We start from the raw sequence: 23377 nt of genomic DNA, 5'->3' as shown, positions 1-23377 counted from the left end.
TTGGAGAGCCAATAGCATCACTAGGTAGCTACAGGAACAGAGTTGGAGAGCCAATAGCATCACTAGGTAGCTACAGGGTTGGAGAGCCAATAGCATCACTAGGTAGCTACAGGAACAGAGTTGGAGAGCCAATAGCATCACTAGGTAGCTACAGGAACAGGGTTGGAGAGACAATAGCATCACTAGGTAGCTACAGGAACAGGGTTGGACAGCCAATAGCATCACTAGGTAGCTACAGGAACAGAGTTGGAGAGCCAATAGCATCACTAGGTAGCTACAGGGTTGGAGAGCCAATAGCATTACTAGGTAGCTACAGGAACAGGGTTGGACAGCCAATAGCATCACTAGGTAGCTACAGGAACAGAGTTGGAGAGCCAATAGCATCACTAGGTAGCTACAGGAACAGAGTTGGACAGCCAATAGCATCACTAGGTAGCTACAGGAACAGAGTTGGACAGCCAATAGCATCACTAGGTAGCTACAGGAACAGAGTTGGAGAGCCAATAGCATCACTAGGTAGTTACAGGAACAGAGTTGGACAGCCAATAGCATCACTAGGTAGCTACAGGGTTGGAGAGCCAATAGCATCACTAGGTAGCTACAGGAACAGGGTTGGACAGCCAATAGCATCACTAGGTAGCTACAGGAACAGGGTTGGACAGCCAATAGCATCACTAGGTAGCTACAGGAACAGGGTTGGACAGCCAATAGCATCACTAGGTAGCTGCAGGAACAGAGTTGGACAGCCAATAGCATCACTAGGTAGCTACAGGAACAGGGTTGGACAGCCAATAGCATCACTAGGTAGCTACAGGAACAGGGTTGGACAGCCAATAGCATCACTAGGTAGCTACAGGAACAGGGTTGGACAGCCAATAGCATCACTAGGTAGCTACAGGAACAGGGTTGGACAGCCAATAGCATCACTAGGTAGCTACAGGAACAGGGTTGGACAGCCAATAGCATCACTAGGTAGCTACAGGAACAGAGTTGGAGAGCCAATAGCATCACTAGGTAGCTACAGGAACAGAGTTGGACAGCCAATAGCATCACTAGGTAGCTACAGGAACAGAGTTGGACAGCCAATAGCATCACTAGGTAGCTACAGGAACAGAGTTGGAGAGCCAATAGCATCACTAGGTAGCTACAGGAACAGAGTTGGACAGCCAATAGCATCACTAGGTAGCTACAGGAACAGAGTTGGAGAGCCAATAGCATCACTAGGTAGCTACAGGAACAGAGTTGGACAGCCAATAGCATCACTAGGTAGCTACAGGAACAGAGTTGGACAGCCAATAGCATCACTAGGTAGCTACAGGAACAGAGTTGGAGAGCCAATAGCATCACTAGGTAGCTACAGGAACAGGGTTGGACAGCCAATAGCATCACTAGGTAGCTACAGGAACAGAGTTGGACAGCCAATAGCATCACTAGGTAGCTACAGGAACAGGGTTGGACAGCCAATAGCATCACTAGGTAGCTACAGGAACAGGGTTGGACAGCCAATAGCATCACTAGGTAGCTACAGGAACAGGGTTGGACAGCCAATAGCATCACTAGGTAGCTACAGGAACAGGGTTGGACAGCCAATAGCATCACTAGGTAGCTACAGGAACAGAGTTGGAGAGCCAATAGCATCACTAGGTAGCTACAGGAACAGAGTTGGACAGCCAATAGCATCACTAGGTAGCTACAGGAACAGAGTTGGACAGCCAATAGCATCACTAGGTAGCTACAGGAACAGAGTTGGAGAGCCAATAGCATCACTAGGTAGCTACAGGAACAGAGTTGGACAGCCAATAGCATCACTAGGTAGCTACAGGGTTGGAGAGCCAATAGCATCACTAGGTAGCTACAGGAACAGGGTTGGACAGCCAATAGCATCACTAGGTAGCTACAGGAACAGGGTTGGACAGCCAATAGCATCACTAGGTAGCTACAGGAACAGAGTTGGAGAGCCAATAGCATCACTAGGTAGCTACAGGAACAGGGTTGGACAGCCAATAGCATCACTAGGTAGCTACAGGAACAGAGTTGGACAGCCAATAGCATCACTAGGTAGCTACAGGAACAGGGTTGGACAGCCAATAGCATCACTAGGTAGCTACAGGAACAGAGTTGGACAGCCAATAGCATCACTAGGTAGCTACAGGAACAGAGTTGGACAGCCAATAGCATCACTAGGTAGCTACAGGAACAGAGTTGGAGAGCCAATAGCATCACTAGGTAGCTACAGGAACAGAGTTGGACAGCCAATAGCATCACTAGGTAGCTACAGGGTTGGAGAGCCAATAGCATCACTAGGTAGCTACAGGAACAGAGTTGGACAGCCAATAGCATCACTAGGTAGCTACAGGAACAGAGTTGGACAGCCAATAGCATCACTAGGTAGCTACAGGAACAGGGTTGGACAGCCAATAGCATCACTAGGTAGCTACAGGAACAGGGTTGGACAGCCAATAGCATCACTAGGTAGCTACAGGAACAGAGTTGGAGAGCCAATAGCATCACTAGGTAGCTACAGGAACAGAGTTGGACAGCCAATAGCATCACTAGGTAGCTACAGGAACAGAGTTGGACAGCCAATAGCATCACTAGGTAGCTACAGGAACAGAGTTGGAGAGCCAATAGCATCACTAGGTAGCTACAGGAACAGAGTTGGACAGCCAATAGCATCACTAGGTAGCTACAGGAACAGAGTTGGAGAGCCAATAGCATCACTAGGTAGCTACAGGAACAGAGTTGGACAGCCAATAGCATCACTAGGTAGCTACAGGAACAGAGTTGGACAGCCAATAGCATCACTAGGTAGCTACAGGAACAGAGTTGGAGAGCCAATAGCATCACTAGGTAGCTACAGGAACAGGGTTGGACAGCCAATAGCATCACTAGGTAGCTACAGGAACAGAGTTGGAGAGCCAATAGCATCACTAGGTAGCTACAGGAACAGGGTTGGACAGCCAATAGCATCACTAGGTAGCTACAGGAACAGGGTTGGACAGCCAATAGCATCACTAGGTAGCTACAGGAACAGGGTTGGACAGCCAATAGCATCACTAGGTAGCTACAGGAACAGGGTTGGACAGCCAATAGCATCACTAGGTAGCTACAGGAACAGAGTTGGAGAGCCAATAGCATCACTAGGTAGCTACAGGAACAGAGTTGGACAGCCAATAGCATCACTAGGTAGCTACAGGAACAGAGTTGGACAGCCAATAGCATCACTAGGTAGCTACAGGAACAGAGTTGGAGAGCCAATAGCATCACTAGGTAGCTACAGGAACAGGGTTGGACAGCCAATAGCATCACTAGGTAGCTACAGGGAGTTGGAGAGCCAATAGCATCACTAGGTAGCTACAGGAACAGGGTTGGACAGCCAATAGCATCACTAGGTAGCTACAGGAACAGGGTTGGACAGCCAATAGCATCACTAGGTAGCTACAGGAACAGGGTTGGAGAGCCAATAGCATCACTAGGTAGCTACAGGAACAGAGTTGGACAGCCAATAGCATCACTAGGTAGCTACAGGAACAGGGTTGGACAGCCAATAGCATCACTAGGTAGCTACAGGAACAGGGTTGGACAGCCAATAGCATCACTAGGTAGCTACAGGAACAGGGTTGGACAGCCAATAGCATCACTAGGTAGCTACAGGAACAGGGTTGGACAGCCAATAGCATCACTAGGTAGCTACAGGAACAGAGTTGGACAGCCAATAGCATCAATAGGTAGCTACAGGGTTGGAGAGCCAATAGCATCACTAGGTAGCTACAGGAACAGGGTTGGACAGCCAATAGCATACAGAGTTTGGGTGGAATATCACGTGTAGGTCAGCAAGAGGCTGCCGGTAGACCAACTCATATTCTATACATTTTCTATATAGCCAGATAACATACAGTATCTAGTCTGATAAATGAACAAGTCTACAGTCTATATCATAGCCAGATAACATACAGTATCTAGTCTGATAAATGAACAAGTCTACAGTCTATATCATAGCCAGATAACATACAGTATCTAGTCTGATAAATGAACAAGTCTACAGTCTATATCATAGAGAATAGCCAGATAACATACAGTATCTAGTCTGATAAATGAACAAGTCTACAGTCTATATCATAGAGAATAGCCAGATAACATACAGTATCTAGTCTGATAAATGAACAAGTCTACAGTCTATATCAGAAATAGCCAGATAACATACAGTATCTAGTCTGATAAATGAACAAGTCTACAGTCTATATCATAGCCAGATAACATACAGTATCTAGTCTGATAAATGAACAAGTCTACAGTCTATATCATAGCCAGATAACATACAGTATCTAGTCTGATAAATGAACAAGTCTACATCATAGCCAGATAACATACAGTATCTAGTCTGATAAATGAACAAGTCTACAGTCTATATCATAGCCAGATAACATACAGTATCTAGTCTGATAAATGAACAAGTCTACAGTCTATATCTAAATAGCCAGATAACATACAGTATCTAGTCTGATAAATGAACAAGTCTACAGTCTATATCAATAGCCAGATAACATACAGTATCTAGTCTGATAAATGAACAAGTCTACAGTCTATATCATAGCCAGATAACATACAGTATCTAGTCTGATAAATGAACAAGTCTACAGTCTATATCATAGCCAGATAACATACAGTATCTAGTCTGATAAATGAACAAGTCTACAGTCTATATCATAGAGAATAGCCAGATAACATACAGTATCTAGTCTGATAAATGAACAAGTCTACAGTCTATATCATAGAGAATAGCCAGATAACATACAGTATCTAGTCTGATAAATGAACAAGTCTACAGTCTATATCATAGCCAGATAACATACAGTATCTAGTCTGATAAATGAACAAGTCTACAGTCTATATCATAGCCAGATAACATACAGTATCTAGTCTGAAAAATGAACAAGTCTACAGTCTATATCATAGAGAATAGCCAGATAACATACAGTATCTAGTCTGATAAATGAACAAGTCTACAGTCTATATCATAGAGAATAGCCAGATAACATACAGTATCTAGTCTGATAAATGAACAAGTCTACAGTCTATATCATAGAGAATAGCCAGATAACATACAGTATCTAGTCTGATAAATGAACAAGTCTACAGTCTATATCATAGAGAATAGCCAGATAACATACAGTATCTAGTCTGATAAATGAACAAGTCTACAGTCTATATCATAGAGAATAGCCAGATAACATACAGTATCTAGTCTGATAAATGAACAAGTCTACAGTCTATATCATAGAGAATAGCCAGATAACATACAGTATCTAGTCTGATAAATGAACAAGTCTACAGTCTATATCATAGCCAGATAACATACAGTATCTAGTCTGATAAATGAACAAGTCTACAGTCTATATCATAGAGAATAGCCAGATAACATACTGTATCTAGTCTGATAAATGAACAAGTCTACAGTCTATATCATAGAGAATAGCCAGATAACATACAGTATCTAGTCTGATAAATGAACAAGTCTACAGTCTATATCATAGAGAATAGCCAGATAACATACAGTATCTAGTCTGATAAATGAACAAGTCTACAGTCTATATCATAGAGAATAGCCAGATAACATACAGTATCTAGTCTGATAAATGAACAAGTCTACAGTCTATATCATAGAGAATAGCCAGATAACATACAGTATCTAGTCTGATAAATGAACAAGTCTACAGTCTATATCATAGAGAATAGCCAGATAACATACAGTATCTAGTCTGATAAATGAACAAGTCTACAGTCTATATCATAGAGAATAGCCAGATAACATGCAGTAGAGACCAACTCATATTCTGTTCTTCTGAAAAACATTTTCTTCGTATCATAACGTTTCTTTAGACCTGACAACAACAACAACAAAAAACTATGGATTTATTGGACTTTTTAAGATGTAGATGTTTCAAAAGATCTGCATCAGTGGCTTGTAGGCTGTGTGGAAGCCAGGAGATGCTAAACGTGTTAAATGTTAATTAACGGTAAATTACCGTTAGACAGGCAGTTATTTACGTGACAATAACTGGCTGACAAAATGTCCTGACCGCCACGGCCCTAACCATGGGCAACGTGGGTACTGGTAGTTACAGAAGTCCTGTAGAGTAAAGTAATAACATTATTGCACATTAAAAATACAATTCTGTTAGCCTGGTCCCAGATCTGTGTGAGTGACACAGCAGAAGTGAAGCCATGATTCTTACCACGAGCAGGGTCATGATGGTGTGACCCGTCTCTCCAAACAGGGGTTTTCTGAACCGCACACTGAACAGAGGGCAAGGGTAGACTGAAACACACAACCACCAGGTTCAGTAGGGCATGAAACAGAAAACCAGTACATTACAAAATTGTGCCCAGCCGCTCAAAAACATTAAATGCAACCCAAAGCTAACCCAAACCAACCCATCCCAAAGCTAACCCAAACCAACGCAATCCCAAACCAACCCATCCCAAAGCTAACCCAAACCAACCCATCCCAAAGCAACCCATCCCAAAGCTAACCCAAACCAACCCATCCCAAACCAACCCATCCCAAAGCTAACCCAAACCAACCCATCCCAAACCAACCCATCCCAAAGCTAACCCAAACCAACCCATCCCAAAGCTAACCCAAACCAACCCATCCCAAACCAACCCATCCCAAAGCTAACCCAAACCAACCCATCCCAAAGCTAACCCAAACCAACCCATCCCAAAGCTAACCCAAACCAACCCATCCCAAACCAACCCATCCCAAAGCTAACCCATCCCAAAGCTAACCCAAACCAACCCATCCCAAAGCTAACCCAAACCAACCCATCCCAAACCAACCCATCCCAAAGCTAACCCAAACCAACCATCCCAAAGCTAACCCAAACCAACCCATCCCAAAGCTAACCCAAACCAACCCATCACAAACCAACCCATCCCAAAGCTAACCCAAACCAACCCATCCCAAACCAACCCATCCCAAAGCTAACCCATCCCAACCCATCCCAAACCAACCCATCCCAAAGCTAACCCAAACCAACCCATCCCAAAGCTAACCCAAACCAACCCATCCCAAACCAACCCATCCCAAAGCTAACCCAAACCAACCCATCCCAAAGCTAACCCAAACCAACCCATCCCAAACCAACCCATCCCAAAGCTAACCCATCCCAAAGCTAACCCAAACCAACCCATCCCAAAGCTAACCCAAACCAACCCATCCCAAACCAACCCATCCCAAAGCTAACCCAAACCAACCCATCCCAAAGCTAACCCAAACAAACCCATCCCAAAGCTAACCCAAACCAACCCATCCCAAAGCTAACCCAAACCAACCCATCCCAAAGCTAACCCAAACCAACCCATCCCAAACCAACCCATCCCAAACCAACCCATCCCAAAGCTAACCCAAACCAACCCATCCCAAACCAACCCATCCCAAACCAACCCATCCCAAAGCTAACCCAAACCAACCCATCCCAAACCAACCCATCCCAAAGCTAAACCAAACTAAACTAATCTAACCCAAACCAACCCATCCCAAAGCTAACCCAAACTAAACTAACCTAACCCAAACCAACCCATCCCAAAGCTAACCCAAACTAAACTAACCTAACCCAAACCAACCCATCCCAAAGCTAACCCAAACTAAACTAACCTAACCCAAACCAACCCATCCCAAAGCTAAACCAAACTAAACTAACCTAACCAACCCATCCCAAAGCTAACCCAAACCAACCCATGCCTCCGTACTCACATCTGTACTCGGCGCCCAGCCGCAGCATGAGTCTGATGGGGAACACCTTGGCCCAGGGGGTCTCCCACTTCTGCAGTAACACCCCAAACAGGTAGGGGGGGTTGGGGAGCATTAGGTCCTGGAGGGACTGGAAGGACGGGGTAACGTAGAGGAAACCTCCATGCTCCCTGCTGCCCAGGAAACTCTGGGTGAAGAACGAATGGCCCAGGTGGGTCAGGACATTACCTGGAGGGGAAGGAGGAGAACATGGGTTAGAAGAAAGAGGAGAGGAAAAGGGAGGGAAGAAGGGAAGAAGAGGAGAGGTGAAGAACGAATGGCCCAGTTGGAGAGGAGAGGGAGGGAATAGAAGAGCTTTGTCACAACTGTCGTCATGGAGAGAAGAAGTGGACCAAAATGCAACAGAGTTAGTGTTCAGCATCATTTCATTCAAAAAAAAGATCACTGGAACACTACAAAACAAGAAAATACCGACAGCTCAACAGTACTGACAGCATAACACACTGAACAGAAACAATTACCCACAACCCCAAAGAAAAACACACACTACTATATAGGACTCCCAATCAAAGGCAACTCAACACACCTGCCTTCAATTGGGAGTCCAATCCCAATTAACTAACACATAACACAAAACTTCTGCCACGTCCTGACCAAAACTAATACAATTACGCCCTCTGCTGGTCAGGACGTGACAAGCTTAAGTGTTAAAACTCATTTTATTTGGCGCAGCATCGTCTGGGTTAGGGGAGGGTTTTGCCGGAGGGATTTCCTTCCTTCCATCATGCTCTAGCAACTCCTTGTGGCGGGCCGGACGCCTGCAAGCTGTCTCCAGGTCGTCAGTTGGAAGGTGTTTTCCTCCGACACATTGGTGCGGCTGGCTTCCGGGTTAAGTGGGCATTGTGTCAAGAAGCAGTGCGGCTTGGCAGGTCTTGGCTCTTGACCTTCGCCTCTCCTGAGTCCGTTGGAGGAAATGCAGCGATGAGACAAGATCGTAACTTCCAATTGGATATCACGAAATTGAGGAGGAAAAAGTGGGTAAAATATTTATTTAGCAATTAAGGAGTGAATACAAAGCTCACAGCTTCAATGGTCTTTGGATGCAAAAAATAAATAATGTCCATATAGGAGTACAAGATGTACAGAAGGAGGATACAGGAGATGATACAGGGGAGACAGGATCAGTGAAGAGGAGAGGGAGAGTTAAGAGAGGAAGGATAGCAACTGTTCTTTTGAATCCCCTGCAAGGCAGCAGCAGATCTGACAGGTGAAAACTAACTGTGTTCCTCAGCATCATTCCACGTGAGAAGCTTAGAGCTTAATACACTCAAAACGGCAAGACAGAGGACTCTGCTTTTACTTAGTACATTCAAAATATAAAAACCGCCAAGTCGTCAACTGACTGTATATTACAGACGTACAGTATCTAGTACCAACTAGTACAGGCTTCATCAACCCATTGACTAGCCCTCCATCCCCGAGATATTCAGCCCACATAGACAGTATGATGCCACCAATATACAGGTTTCATCAACCCATTGACTAGCCCTCCATCCCCGAGATATTCAGCCCACATAGAGTATGATGATCATCTTCCCAGTTCTAAAATATAAAGAAAGCTACAGGGTTGCTACAGGGCAGGGTTGCTACAGGTCAGGGTTGCTACAGGTCAGGGTTGCTACAGGTCAGGGTTGCTACAGGTCAGGGTTGCTACAGGTCAGGGTTGCTACAGGTCAGGGTTGCTACAGGTCAGGGTTGCTACAGCTACAGGGTTGCTACAGGTCAGGGTTGCTACAGGTCAGGGTTGCTACAGGTCAGGGTTGCTACAGGTCAGGGTTGCTACAGGTCAGGGTTGCTACAGGTCAGGGTTGCTACAGCTACAGGGTTGCTACAGCTACAGGGTTGCTACAGGTCAGGGTTGCTACAGGTCAGGGTTGCTACAGGTCAGGGTTGCTACAGCTACAGGGTTGCTACAGGTCAGGGTTGCTACAGGTCAGGGTTGCTACAGGGCAGGGTTGCTACAGGTCAGGGTTGCTGTTGCTACAGGGCAGGGTTGCTACAGGGCAGGGTTGCTACAGGGCAGGGTTGCTACAGCTACAGGGTTGCTACAGGTCAGGGTTGCTACAGCTACAGGGTTGCTACAGCTACAGGGTTGCTACAGCTACAGGGTTGCTACAGGGCAGGGTTGCTACAGGGCAGGGTTGCTACAGGGCAGGGTTGCTACAGGGCAGGGTTGCTACAGGTCAGGGTTGCTACAGGTGCAGGGTTGCTACAGGTACAGGGTTGCTACAGGGCAGGGTTGCTACAGGGCAGGGTTGCTACAAGTCAGGGTTGCACTTATTCAAGGTCAGGGTTGCACTTATTCAAGGTCAGGGTTGCTACAGGTCAGGGTTGCTACAGGTCAGGGTTGCTACAGGTCAGGGTTGCTACAGGGCAGGGTTGCTACAGGGCAGGGTTGCTACAGGGCAGGGTTGCTACAGGGCAGGGTTGCTACAGCTACAGGGTTCCTACAGGGCAGGGTTGCTACAGGGCAGGGTTGCTACAGGGCAGGGTTGCTACAGGGCAGGGTTGCTACAGCTACAGGGTTGCTACAGGTCAGGGTTGCTACAGGGCAGGGTTGCTACAGGGCAGGGTTGCTACAGGTCAGGGTTGCTACAGCTACAGGGTTGCTACAGGGCAGGGTTGCTACAGGGCAGGGTTGCTACAGGGCAGGGTTGCTACAGGTCAGGGTTGCTATGCCCATAGGGGGGGCACTAGAGACTCCCAGAGGCGTCACGCCCATAGGGGAAACAAGGGCACGTGCCCCCTCAGATTTGTTCTGTTTCTTATTTATTTCTGATGTTAAATTCATTACAAAGAAAGAGGGTTGGACTTGATCAAAAGTAGGCCTAGGGAATAGGGTGCCAACATAGGGAATAGGGTGCCATTTGGGACGCAGTCTGGTAACCTTGGCACAACCGGCCATAAATCAGGAATCCCATAGAGCAGTGCACAATTGGCCCAGCGTCGTCTGGGTTAGGGAAGGGTTTGACCGGGGTAGGCAGTCATAAATAAGAATTTGTAAATAAGAATTTGTTCTTAACTGACTTTTCTAGCTAAATAAAAGGTTAAAAAAAAAAAGTCACTTTATGTACAAATCCCCCTCAACCACTCCAGTAGAGCTGTATATACAATACCAGTCCAAAGTTTTATAACACCTACTCATTCAAGGGTTTTTCTTTATTTTTACTATTTTCTACATTGTAGAATAATAGTGAAGACATCAAAACTATGAAATAACACATATGGAATCATGTAGTAACCAAAAAAGTGTTAAACAAATCAAAATATATTTTATATCTGAGATTTTTCAAAAAGCCACCCTTTGCCTTGATGACAGCTTGGCACACTGTTTGCATTCTCTCAACCAGCTTTATGAGGTAGTCACCTGGAATGCATTTCAATTAACAGGTGTGCCTTGTATGGTGGAAATTACAAGATTGTTATAATGCTTTTATTGCATCAAATGGTTGTTTTATGCAACAGAATAGGGGGTTGTTAGAACACTCATCTGTGTGTGGTCTACTGAGGATGGGCCTCTGGGAGATAACACTGACAGGACATTTACGATGTCTTTTGGGTGATAAAACCTAAAGAGACAGCATTCCAGAGCATGAGTTAATGTTTCTGTTCTATATGGTACCAGGGAGACCCTGGTCTCTACACAAAGATAACTGGTTTTAGAGCAGATACTGTCTGCTGTGAATTATAAGTACTTTTCATACAAATCTTAACCTTGTGACACATTCCATACATCTGTTGTTTGTCATGTAGACAGAAGGGGGTGTATCTTAGCTATAAAATACTTTTGTCTCGGTGCTCTCAACGAATCATCTGGGGGTGATTCATCTCTCAACGAATCATCTGGGGGTGATTCATCTCTCAACGAATCATCTGGGGGTGATTCATCTCTCAACGAATCATCTGGGGGTGATTCATCTCTCAACGAATCATCTGGGGGTGATTCATCTCTCAACGAATCATCTGGGGGTGATTCGTCGACCAGCCATCATTATCGTAGAGCACTCAATCGATTCAATTTATGTGTGCGAGTTGTATTGACCTGCTCCCGTAATTAATAAGTGATTAAAGATTTAGTTTACATATAACTCTGACTTGTGTGATAAGTTTGTCTCTCCTCCTTTGACAGTAAAGAAATTAACCACCACACTTGTTAAGTTAATTTGTGGAATTTCTTTCCTTCTTAATGCGTTTGAGCCAATCAGTTGTGTTGTGACAAGGTAGGGGTGGTATACAGAAGATAGCCCTATTTGGTAAAAGACCAAGTCCATATTATGGCAAGAACAACTCAAATAAGCAAAGAGAAATGACAGTCCATCATTACTTTAAGACATGAAGGTTAGTCAATATGGAACATTTCAAGAACTTTGAAAGTTTCTTCAAGTGCAGTGGCAAAAACCGTCAAGCGCTATGATGAAACTGGCTCTCACGAGGACCGCCACAGGAAAGGAAGACCCAGAGTTACCTCTGCTGCAGAGGATAAGTTCATTAGAGTTACCAGCCTCAGAAATTGCAGCCCAAATAAATGCTTCACAGAGTTCAAGTAACAGACACATCAACAGTTCAGAGGAGACACCAATAAGAAGAGACTTGCTTGGGCCAAGAAACACGAGCAATGGACATTAGACCGGTGGAAATTTATCCTTTGGTCTGGAGTCCAAATTTGAGTTTTTTGGTTCCAACCGCCATGTCTTTGTGAGACGCAGAGTAGGTGAACGGATGATCTCCGCATGTGTATTTCCCACCGTGAAGCATGGAGGAGGAGGTGTGATGATGTGGGGGTGCTTTGCTGGTGACACTGTGATTTATTTAGAATTCAAGGCAAAACAACCAGCATGGCTACCACAGCATTCTGCAGTGATACTCCATCCCATCTGGTTTGAGCTTAGTGGGACTATCATTTGTTTTTCAACAGGACAATGACCCAACACACCTCCAGGCTGTATAAGGGATATTTTACCAAGAAGGAGAGTGATGGAGTGCTGCACCAGATGACCAGGCCTCCACAATCACCTGACCTCAACCCAATTTAGATGGTTTGGGATGAGTCGGGCCGCAGAGTGAAGGAAAAGCAGCCAACGTGTGCTCAGCATATGTGGGAACTCCTTCAAGACTGTTGGAAAAGCATTCCAGGTGAAGCTGGTTGAGAGAATGCCAAGAGTGTGCAAAGCTGTCATCAAGGCAAAGGGTGGCTACTTTGAAGAATCTCAAATATATTTTGATTTGTTTAACACCATTTTGGTTACTACATTATTCCATATGTGTTATGTCATAGTGTTGATGTCTTTACTATTATTCTACAATGTAGAAAATAGTAAAAATAAAGAAAAACCCTTGAATGAGTAGGTGTGTGCAAACTTTTGACCAGTAGTGTGAATTAAACTAACCTGTGAGGGCCTCCTGGTAGAGGTATATTAAATTAACCTGTGAGGTCCTCCTGGTGGAGGTATATTAAACTAACCTGTGAGGGCCTCCTGGTAGAGGTATGTTAAACTAACCTGTGAGGGCCTCCTGGTGGAGGTATATTAAACTAACCTGTGAGGGCCTCCTGGTAGAGGTATACGAAGTGGCTGAAGAGGTCTTTGGGGAAGCTCTTCTCATCAGGTAGACACTGCAGCAGCACCACCACCTCAGCCTGGCCCACTGCATGCATCCCCTTAGTGGTCACATACCAACACTTCCTGTTTACGTCTACAGGAAGGGAGCAAGGGAGAGCCGATAGAAGGTTAGAAAACAAGATAATTCTACAATAGAATGCAGAATGTGATTCTAGTACTGAGTGATAGTACTGTGGGATCATAGTGGGGGGGTTAAATATATTCTCTCAATAATACATTTCATTCTCTACTAGTGTGAGGAAAAAAACGACCAAAAAAGATTGTCAGAGTGACGTCAGAATAAACTGACATTATGACATCTACAGTATATGAAACGATACATGTGTAGCTAAGCTGGAGCTGGAAGGACCTATGGAGACACTCACAGTTGACCAGTTTGACCATGGCCAGCAGGTTAGCGTTGAGCACAAACACCAACGGGTCAGGACCTCCCTCCTCCAGCTGTTGCATCAGAACGGTCTCAGAGGGACGCTCCTCCACCGTATAGTCTGAGGGTGGTGATGCTGGTGGAGAAAAACACACTAAGTTCCTTTCCCCATTCAGTGAGGATGGGGGGGGTTAAGGCGCGATCGACAGTGAGGCGAGGATGGGGGAGGGGGGTTAACCTCTCTTGGGTAGGGGGCAGTATTTTGACGTCCGGATGAAGAAGGTGCCCAGAGTAAACTGCCTGCTACTCAGTCCCAGAAGCTAAGATATGCATATTATTAGTAGATTTGGATAGAAAACACTCTGAAGTTTCTAAAACTGTTTGAATGATGTCTGTGAGTATAACAGAACTCATATGGCAGGCAAAAACCTGAGAAACAAATCCGACCAGGAAGTATGGAAATCTGAGGTTTGTAGCTTTTCAAGTGATTCCCTATCCAATATACAGTGTCTGTGGGGTCATTTTGCACTTCCTAAGGCTTCCACTAGATGTCAACAGTCTTTAGAACGTTGTTTCATGCTTCTACTGTTACTGGGGAGAGAATAAGAGCCACTGGAATCAGATGACTGAGAAAATGACATGAGCTCAGTGGCGTGCACTCCCATGAGAGTTAGCTGTGTTCCTTTTCTTTTTTGAAGACTAAGGAATCGTCCGGTTGGAATATTATGGAAGATTTATGATAAAAACATCCTAAAGATTGTTTCTATACATCGTTTGACATGTTTCTACGAACTGTAATATAACTTTGACTATTCGTCTGAACTAACTGCGCGAGCACAATGGATTTGGATTACTCGACAGAACGCGCGAACAAAAAGGAGGTATTTTGACATTAAGGATGGACTTTATCGAAACAAATGAACATTTATTGTGGAACTGGGATTCCTGGGAGTGCATTCCAATGAAGATCAAAGGTAAGTTAATATTTATAATGCTATTTCTGAGTTTTGTTGACTCCACAAAATGGCGGGTTTGGTTTTGTGACTGAGCGCCGTACTCAGATTATTGCAAAGTGTGCTTTCGCTGTAAAGCTGTCATGAGAATTTTCATCCCAATGTTATTAACTCAAAACTCACTATACGCTTTGACCAATTCCCCGGGGGTTGTAAGGCCCCGGTTAATAGAAGAATTCGACAAAGTCCCAGAAGTCTGCAAAAGGTTAGATCTTTATTCAGAGAGCTCTCCCGTTATACAATGTACACAGCCTTTTATACCTAACATTTGGTCATATAAATGCCCCTCCTCTTCTCTAACACTGACGATGCAGTTTACAAGTTTTCTACAACACATACATTGCTTATCATATCCTGCAACATGTTCCATAACATGTTCCATAATCTACCGTAAGCCTATCGGTTTCTCCCCTCCCTGGATGGTCAGACCTTCTTCCTGTTTATCAGTTTCACAGTGGTCACAAGTTGTCTGCTGTCAGTTAACAGTTCCCCTTTTCCTCGAATGTCTCACTTACATTGCTAAATAGTAGAGTCTTAGCTTGTCCTATGCACACACAGTTATAGAATTAGTCTTATAAATCACTCAGTTATACATTTTCAGGGTGGAATCATTTAGTCAAAACCTTAAACATATAAATTATTTTATCAAAAGCTTTTTTGAAATCTGACACAGCGGTTGCATTAAGGAGAAGTGTATCTATAATTCTTTGAATAACAGTTGAATATTTTATCAACGTTTATGATGAGTATTTCTGTAAATTGATGTGCTCATTCACCGAAAGTTTTGGGAGGCAAAACATTTCTGAACATTACACGCCAATATAAAATGGGGTTTTTGGATATAAATATGAACTTTATCGAGCAAAACATACATGTATTGTGTAACATGAAGTCCTATGAGTGCCATCTGATGAAGATTAAAGGTTAGTGATTAATTTTATCAGTATTTCTGGTTTTTGTGACGCCTCTCCTTGCTTGGAAAATGGCTGTGTGGTTTTTCTTGTCTAGGTGCTGTCCTAACATAATCTAATGTTATGCTTTTGCCGTAAAGCCTTTTTGAAATCGGACAATGTGGTTGGATTAACGAGAATCTTATCTTTAAAATGGTGTATAATACTTGTATGTGTGAGAAATTTGAATTATGAGATTTTTGTTGTTTTGAATTTGGCGCTCTGCTATTTCACTGGCTGTTGGCGAGGAGGGACGCTACTGCCCCACATACCCTAGAGAAGTTGAGGCGCGATCAACAGCGAGGCGAGGATGGGGGGTTAAGGAGCGATCGACAGCGAGGCGAGGCTGGGGGGTTAAGGAGCGATCGACAGCGAGGCTGGGGGAAGGGGTTAAGGAGCGATCGACAGCGAGGCTGGGGGAAGGGGTTAAGGAGCGATCGACAGCGAGGCTGGGGGAAGGGGTTAAGGAGCGATCGACAGCGAGGCGAGGATGGGGAAGGGGTTAAGGGAGCGATCGACAGCGGGCGAGGATGGGGGAAGGGGTTAGGGAGCGATCGACAGCGAGGCGAGGATGGGGGGTTAAGGAGCGATCGACAGCGAGGCGAGGATGGGGGGTTAAGGGAGCGATCGACAGCGAGGCGAGGATGGGGGAAGGGGTTAAGGAGCGATCGACAGCGAGGCGAGGATGGGGGAAGGGGTTAAGGAGCGATCGACAGCGAGGCGAGGATGGGGGAAGGGGTTAAGGAGCGATCGACAGCGAGGTGAGGATGGGGGAAGGGGTTAAGGAGCGATCGACGCGAGGTGAGGATGGGGGAAGGGGTTAAGGAGCGATCGACAGCGAGGTGAGGATGGGGGAAGGGGTTAAGGAGCGATCGACAGCGAGGCTGGGGAAGGGGTTAAGGAGGCGATCGACAGCGAGGCGAGGATGGGGGAAGGGGTTAAGGGAGCGATCGACAGCGAGGTGAGGATGGGGGAAGGGGTTAAGGAGCGATCGACGCGAGGTGAGGATGGGGGAAGGGGTTAAGGAGCGATCGACAGCGAGGTGAGGATGGGGGAAGGGGTTAAGGAGCGATCGACAGCGAGGCTGGGGGAAGGGGTTAAGGAGCGATCGACAGCGAGGCTGGGGAAGGGGTTAAGGAGCGATCGACAGCGAGGTGAGGATGGGGGAAGGGGTTAAGGAGCGATCGACAGCGGTGAGGCTGGGGGAAGGGGTTAAGGAGCGATCGACAGCGAGGCGAGGATGGGGGGGTTAAGGAGCGATCGACAGCGAGGCGAGGATGGGGGAAGGGGTTAAGGAGCGATCGACAGCGAGGCGAGGATGGGGGGGTTAACCACCTGTGCTGTGTCCTCCCGTACCTCCTTTATTTCCGGTGGAGATGAGGATGGGAGGAAGTCCGTCCTCCGGAATAAGACTGATGGAGCTGCCTACAGGGTTTCCCACGGTGGCCGCAGGGGCAGGGGACGACGCCTGGAGGGAGGGAGGAGGAGGAGGAGAGGGTTTAAGTACAGAAAAACAGGTATGGAGAATTGTGAAAGGCTGATTAAATTTGTAATTGGCAGACAACCCTTTCATATTCACATTGAACAATTCAGAGAGGTGTGTGTGTTTGTGTGTTATGAGTTGCAGTCATTGGGTGAGTCAGATCAGTACAGACAGAAAGGCATTAAAAGCTAGTCTTACAGACAAGCTGAGTGGTGAGTCACCTCCTAACCTGCTGCTACTCTACCAGGCATGCCGAGTCAAGACAAACGTCAACAACTAAAACTACATTCTCTGGTTACACTTCACTGCTGCTGCTGATGGGGAAACAGTCTGTATGAAAAGGTTTTTCCATTCTAGAAATGCTAAGGTCAATCCAGGTGTGTTTCCTCTTAGTCCTAGTCAGTTAATCGTTGCTCACCCAGCTCCTGACAAATCAGGACTGTAAACCAACCTCAGAATATCAATTATAAAATGGTAAATGCTAGACTTTTGCTTAAAATTCCTCTTTAACAAACTGTAAGATGTGATCTTTTGACCTTTGGTGCCAACTGTACCTCTCGCAAATCAGAAGCGGAGGATTTGTTGGAACACTGTGAGACAGCCAATGATTGCGAGGGGGCGGGGCTGGTAGCAGTGAGCTTGGGGGATTCTGCTGCTTCCCCATTGGGCAGGATTCCATCTGCAAACCACACCCTCCTCCGCTCCCGCGGGTGGAAACCTGTAGACCCTGTGACACACACACACACACACACACACACAGGTTACATAAATCAAACGGTTTACAGAAAACCATTATCAAAAGAAAGCAACGAGCATGAAAACTAGTCCTATACGTGAGAAAGGAGATTAAAAGGAAAGGAAACAGAAAGTTGCGTCAGATGTCTACGGGAGAGGTTATACAGGGTCGTTCGGAAAATGTCTTATTGGGTCAGGTAGCCCCCTCCCTGTTCCAGTCTGGGTTTGTTTCTCGGTTTGGTGCCTAATGAACAGGTCCCTGGTGTTTAGGTGTGTAATGGAGAGGTTACTACCCTCTGAGCCGAGTGTTTTGAGGACCCCCACGGGGACCATGACAGTGGGAGGAAGGGAGTCCAGCGCCCCTGAGGTTTGGATCTGCTGCAGAGGTGGGATGGTACTGCAGTACTGTGCTGGGTTGTTGGGGTTTGGACTCTGGTTATACACACCACACATACCCTCCCACGAATGAGCTGAGGGAAAATGGAGATATAGGATCAAGATAGGGAGATATAGGATCAATATTGATATAGGGAGATATAGGATCAATATTGACATCGGGAGATATACATGATCACAATAGGATCGATATAGGATCAATATACGGAGAGAATCAATACAGGGCGATATGGGATCAATATAAGGAGGTATATAGATTCAGGATTGACAGTGAGATATTGAATGAAGATTGATATAGTGAGAATTAGGATCAATATAGTATTCAATTAAACCCCAATTTGATTTGAGATATTTATGATTAGGATACGTATAGGAACTTAACTGACAGGAAGTTAAGCAGAAGACTAACGCTCTGCCATGTAACTAGGGCCAGGAGTTTTACCTAAAAATGTAGGAAGACCAAACCTCAAACCAAACCAAAGTGACTGCAAAGATATTGAAGTAGGACGTAGAAATGAAGTTGATTCTAGACTCTGATCTAGGATCAGTATTGTGTTAACATCCTAATGGTTCAGGTCAGGAATGGGATGGAGTTAGCTGATCCCAGACCTGTTGTTAAGTCAGTATCTCATGGTTCAGGTCAGGAATGGGATGGAGTTAGCTGATCCCAGACCTGTTGTTAAGTCAGTATCTCATGGTTCAGGTCAGCAATGGGATGGAGTTAGCTGATCCCAGACCTGTTGTTAAGTCAGTATCTCATGGTTCAGGTCAGCAATGGGATGGAGTTAGCTGATCCCAGACCTGTTGTTGAGTCAGTATCTCATGGTTCAGGTCAGCAATGGGATGGAGTTAGCTGATCCCAGACCTGTAGTAACAGTGACTCACCACTCAGTAGGGCAGAGTGACAGGTGATACAGACTCTAGCTTCCTTCCTGTCCATGTAGATCAGTCTGCTCCTCAGGTTACAGCAGGCAGCACAGAACACCTGGAGACACATTGAAGAGAACTGGAAATGGAATTTCAGTGTACTTCCTGAATTGACCCCCCTAACCCTGAGAGATGGAGGTCACAACCTCCGCTGTACCTTAATGCTAAGCGTCCTCCTCTTCAGCCTGGCTTCAACCCCAAATTCAGCTTAAACACTGAATTCATACACACACACACACACACCGTTCAGGCACACATTTGTAATGAAATCTCACAGCTTTTCCCTTCCCGCTGGGGGATGGGGGAGGGAGTGTGTGTGTGACCTTGGGAAAATTGAGACAGTGTTTGTCCACAGCAGTCCAGACCTGTCCTAGTGCATGATTCAGCTATCCTAGAACATCCCAGCTCAGATTCAACAATTCAAATGGGTTTATTTTATAGGAATAGGTCATTTAGTTCAATATCAGAAAACCAATCATTCAGTCAACATTTATTCTGGCTTTAGACTACAGTGGTACAGTCTATGAGAATGGTGGTACAGACTATAAGAATGGTGGTACAGTCTATAAGAAAGGTGGCACAGTGTAGATCACGGTGGTATAGTCTATGAGAATGGTGGTACAGACTATGAGAATGGTGGCACAGTCTATGAGAATGGTGGCACAGTCTATGAGAAAGGTGGCACAGTGTAGATCACGGTGGTATAGTCTATGAGAATGGTGGCACAGTCTATGAGAATGGTGGCACAGTTTATAAGAAAGGTGGCACAGTTTATGAGAAAGGTGGCACAGTCCATGAGAAAGGTGGCACAGTCCATGAGAATGGTGGCACAGTCCATAAGAATGGTGGCACAGTCCATGAGAATGGTGGCACAGTCCATAAGAATGGTGGCACAGTCCATGAGAATGGTGGCACAGTCCATGAGAATGGTGGCACAGTCCATGAGAATGGTGGCACAGTCCATGAGAATGGTGGCACAGTCTATGAGAATAGAGCTGCTTCTGTATTGTTTACCATAGTGCCCTACGCTTTATTACGGGAGATGGGTTCAGTACACACCACTGCATTCTGTAACAGAAGGTAGGCTGGCCCTCACTGTTAAATTATAGACACAGGAGTCACCAGACCCACAGACTAATCTGGAGGTCTCTTAAATCTCCACTGAGTTAGGTACTTCTGCTTTGAGCGTTTCTGCACCTTACGTGTTGGAATGATCTCCCAAGCACTCCAAAATTGGAGGCATTTCAGACAAATGTTAGGAGACCTTGTTCCTGAAGAATGTGTCCGTTTATCATTGGGGTCTACTTCTCCCCGTATTGTTCTGTATAATAACATGTATTTTAATGTGTAAATGAATGTGTATTGTTGTGTTAATTAAACAGGGTTCACCTGGAAAACATACCTCGGTCTCGGCATTGACTCCCCGTCTAAATAAAAGGATCAATAAATAATAATAATAATAATAATAATAATAGACTCTGCACCCACCTTTCCGCAGGCCCTGCAGTGATGCCTCCTCTTGGTGAAAGTAAAGCGGACCTCACACTTCATACAGACTGGTGCCTTGGAGTCAGGGACCCACACGGGGGCCACATCCCCCAGGGAGGAGAGCTGTTTCCTGGGCAGAGCCCCCTGGTGGTGATACCCTGCCTGGAGGTCATTGTCCGGACTGCTCTCTGACTCCAGCACCAGGCCCAACGATGACAACAGAGAGCCGTTTAGCAACGCCCCGTTAACAACCTCGACACAACCACCGGGGTCACCCCCGGCAACGACGGTTCCTGTATCCGTGGTTACGTCACCGGCGAGGTTCTCGAGGTTCTTGTTCTTGCAGGCGGCGGCGGTGTTGTTAACGGTAGGTGCTAATTGGTTCTGGACCTGTCCGGATAGCGGCCAGGGGATCTGGAGTTTGAGAGTAACCGGTTGTTTGGGACGCGCCCCGCCGAACGGCACACTTACCAGCTGCAGACGAGTGTTGTTCAGTTTGGAGGGAACACTACTATCTCCTCCTCCGTTCTCTAGGTTGCTCTCCTCCATCTCCTTCTCCTCTGTTACGGAGTCCTCCTTGGAGGGAGGAGGGGGGAGAGACTCGTCGTCCTCCTCTCTGCTCCCTCGGTCCTCCTCCTCCTCCTCCTCTCTGCTCCCTCGGTCCTCCTCCTCTCTGCTCCCTCGGTCCTCCTCCTCTCTGGTCCCTCGGTCCTCCTCCTCTCTGCTCCCTCGGTCCTCCTCCTCTCTGCTCCCTCGGTCCTCCTCCTCTCTGCTCCCTCGGTCCTCCTCCTCTCTGGTCCCTCGGTCATCCTCCTCTCTGCTCCCTCGGTCATCCTCCTCTCTGCTCCCTCGGTCCTCCTCCTCTCTGCTCCCTCGGTCCTCCTCCTCTCTGCTCCCTCGGTCCTCCTCCTCTCTGCTCCCTCGGTCCTCCTCCTCCTCCTCCTCTCTGCTCCCTCGGTCCTCCTCCTCTCTGCTCCCTCGGTCCTCCTCCTCCTCTTCAGTAGCCAGGCTGCTGGTAAGAGCCATCTCTCCATCCTGACCTCCCCTGCTCTCCTTCTCCATTTCTCCTTTCAACCTCTTCTGCTTCTGAGAGGAATTCCTACACTCCTTCCGCTCTGTCGGTCCCTCCTTCATCAATCCATTTTTAACAGTATTCCCATGACTTTCCTCCTTAGGGATTCCTTCCTCGTGCGACTGTACCCCAGCCATTCCAGCCTCCTCCTCACCACTGTCCTGAGTAGGTGACCAAGCACCAGCTCTCTCAGTCTCTGGCTTGGAGTTAAACCTCTGGCTTATCGTCTCAACCCTTCCCAAGGGTGTGTGACTAACGTTGGAGCTTCCATCACCCATCTCCCCCACAGGGGCATCAGTACGTGGGTCTGAGGGTGTGGGGGGCTGGTGGTGGTCTGAAAGGGTCACAGGGGTCACCCTTGTCTGATTCCCCTCGCAGGGATCTTCACTGTGCCCGTTGAGGGCAGGGCTGGCTAGACTAGAGGGGCTGATAGAGGAGTGGTGGTGGTGGTGGTACGGAGGGGGGCTAGACGAGCCCTCCTCAACCCCAACCAGCTTGCCGATGTTGGGCTGGGGGAGCGGAAGGCTCTGCACGTCTGCACGGCAGTCTGGTAGTTCTTCTCCCCAGGGTGGGGGCTCGGCGGTGGGGTGGCGTTTGGCGTCGGGCCCCTGGGGGTCGCTGGACGATAGGTCAGGGGTCAAAACCAGGGCACGGTTCGGAGATAGTAGGTAGGCAGGAGGGGCCGGGATCTGAATCCACTTATCAGACAGACTGGGACTGTCGGTCTCATCGTCTGGGGAGGGAGAGAGGAGAATGAAACACTGAATAGGAAATAGAAGAGTCCATGAGATATCAAACGCAACAGGAAAGAGGGAAGGATATTACCAGAGACAACAGGAGAACTGGAATGGAATACTAAACCACCAAAATACAAACTCTGAAAGGTGTGGAGAAATGAAGTAACGAGGCTGGAATGGGTGGTGGGGATGTATTGGGGAGGGAGGTGGCTTGAAAATGGACCAATTTTGCTCCTCCTCTCTACCCCTCTCTTTCCTCCCCTCCCTATCCCCTCTTTTTCCTCTCCACCCCCCTCTTTCCTCTCTACCCCATCTCTTTCCTCCCCTCTCTTTCCTCCCCTCTCTTTCCTCCCCTCTCCACCCCATCTCTTTCCTCCCCTCTACCCCTCTCTTTCCTCTCCTCTCCACCCCCTCTCTTTCCTCCCCTCCCATCTCTTTCCTCTCCTCTCCACCCCCCTCTCTTTCCTCCCCTCTACCCCCTCTCTTTCCTCTCCTCTATACCTCTTTACCCCTCTCTTTCCTCTCCTCTCCACCCCCCTCTCTTTCCTCTCCTCTCCACCCCGCTCTCTTTCCTCCCCCCTACCCCCCTCTCTTTCCTCTCCTCTATACCCCCTCTCTTTCCTCTCCTCTCCCTCTCTTTCCTCCCCCCCCGTTTCTCCCTGACACATGAATATCGTCTGGAATGTTGGGAGGAGTCCACATTCCTGACACTTACTTCCATAACACACACACCCAACACACACCCAGTTAATCTGCCAAGCTGGATCTGGCAGAG

At 46.8% G+C, this 23377-nt stretch overlaps 1 protein-coding gene across 1 annotated transcript in view; it reads right to left on the bottom strand.

The window, feature by feature from the left end:
- Positions 1-23377, bottom strand: part of LOC106596333 (zinc finger FYVE domain-containing protein 9) — a 69920-nt gene that overhangs the window by 22408 nt on the left and 24135 nt on the right. Inside the window, exons 4-12 of the mRNA XM_045714336.1 lie at positions 20794-22598; positions 19264-19363; positions 18276-18452; positions 17802-17974; positions 17100-17232; positions 13800-13937; positions 13352-13507; positions 7760-7984; positions 6237-6319 (exon numbers count right to left, since the gene is read on the bottom strand). Coding sequence (XP_045570292.1) covers positions 6237-6319; positions 7760-7984; positions 13352-13507; positions 13800-13937; positions 17100-17232; positions 17802-17974; positions 18276-18452; positions 19264-19363; positions 20794-22598 — 2990 coding nt within the window. The remainder of the gene's footprint in view (positions 1-6236; positions 6320-7759; positions 7985-13351; positions 13508-13799; positions 13938-17099; positions 17233-17801; positions 17975-18275; positions 18453-19263; positions 19364-20793; positions 22599-23377) is intronic.

This window comes from Salmo salar, chromosome ssa03 (assembly GCF_905237065.1).
Source record: "Salmo salar chromosome ssa03, Ssal_v3.1, whole genome shotgun sequence".
NCBI lineage: Eukaryota > Metazoa > Chordata > Actinopteri > Salmoniformes > Salmonidae > Salmo > Salmo salar.
Note: the sequence above shows the minus strand (reverse complement) of the source record. Positions and strands in the feature narration are given on the sequence as shown.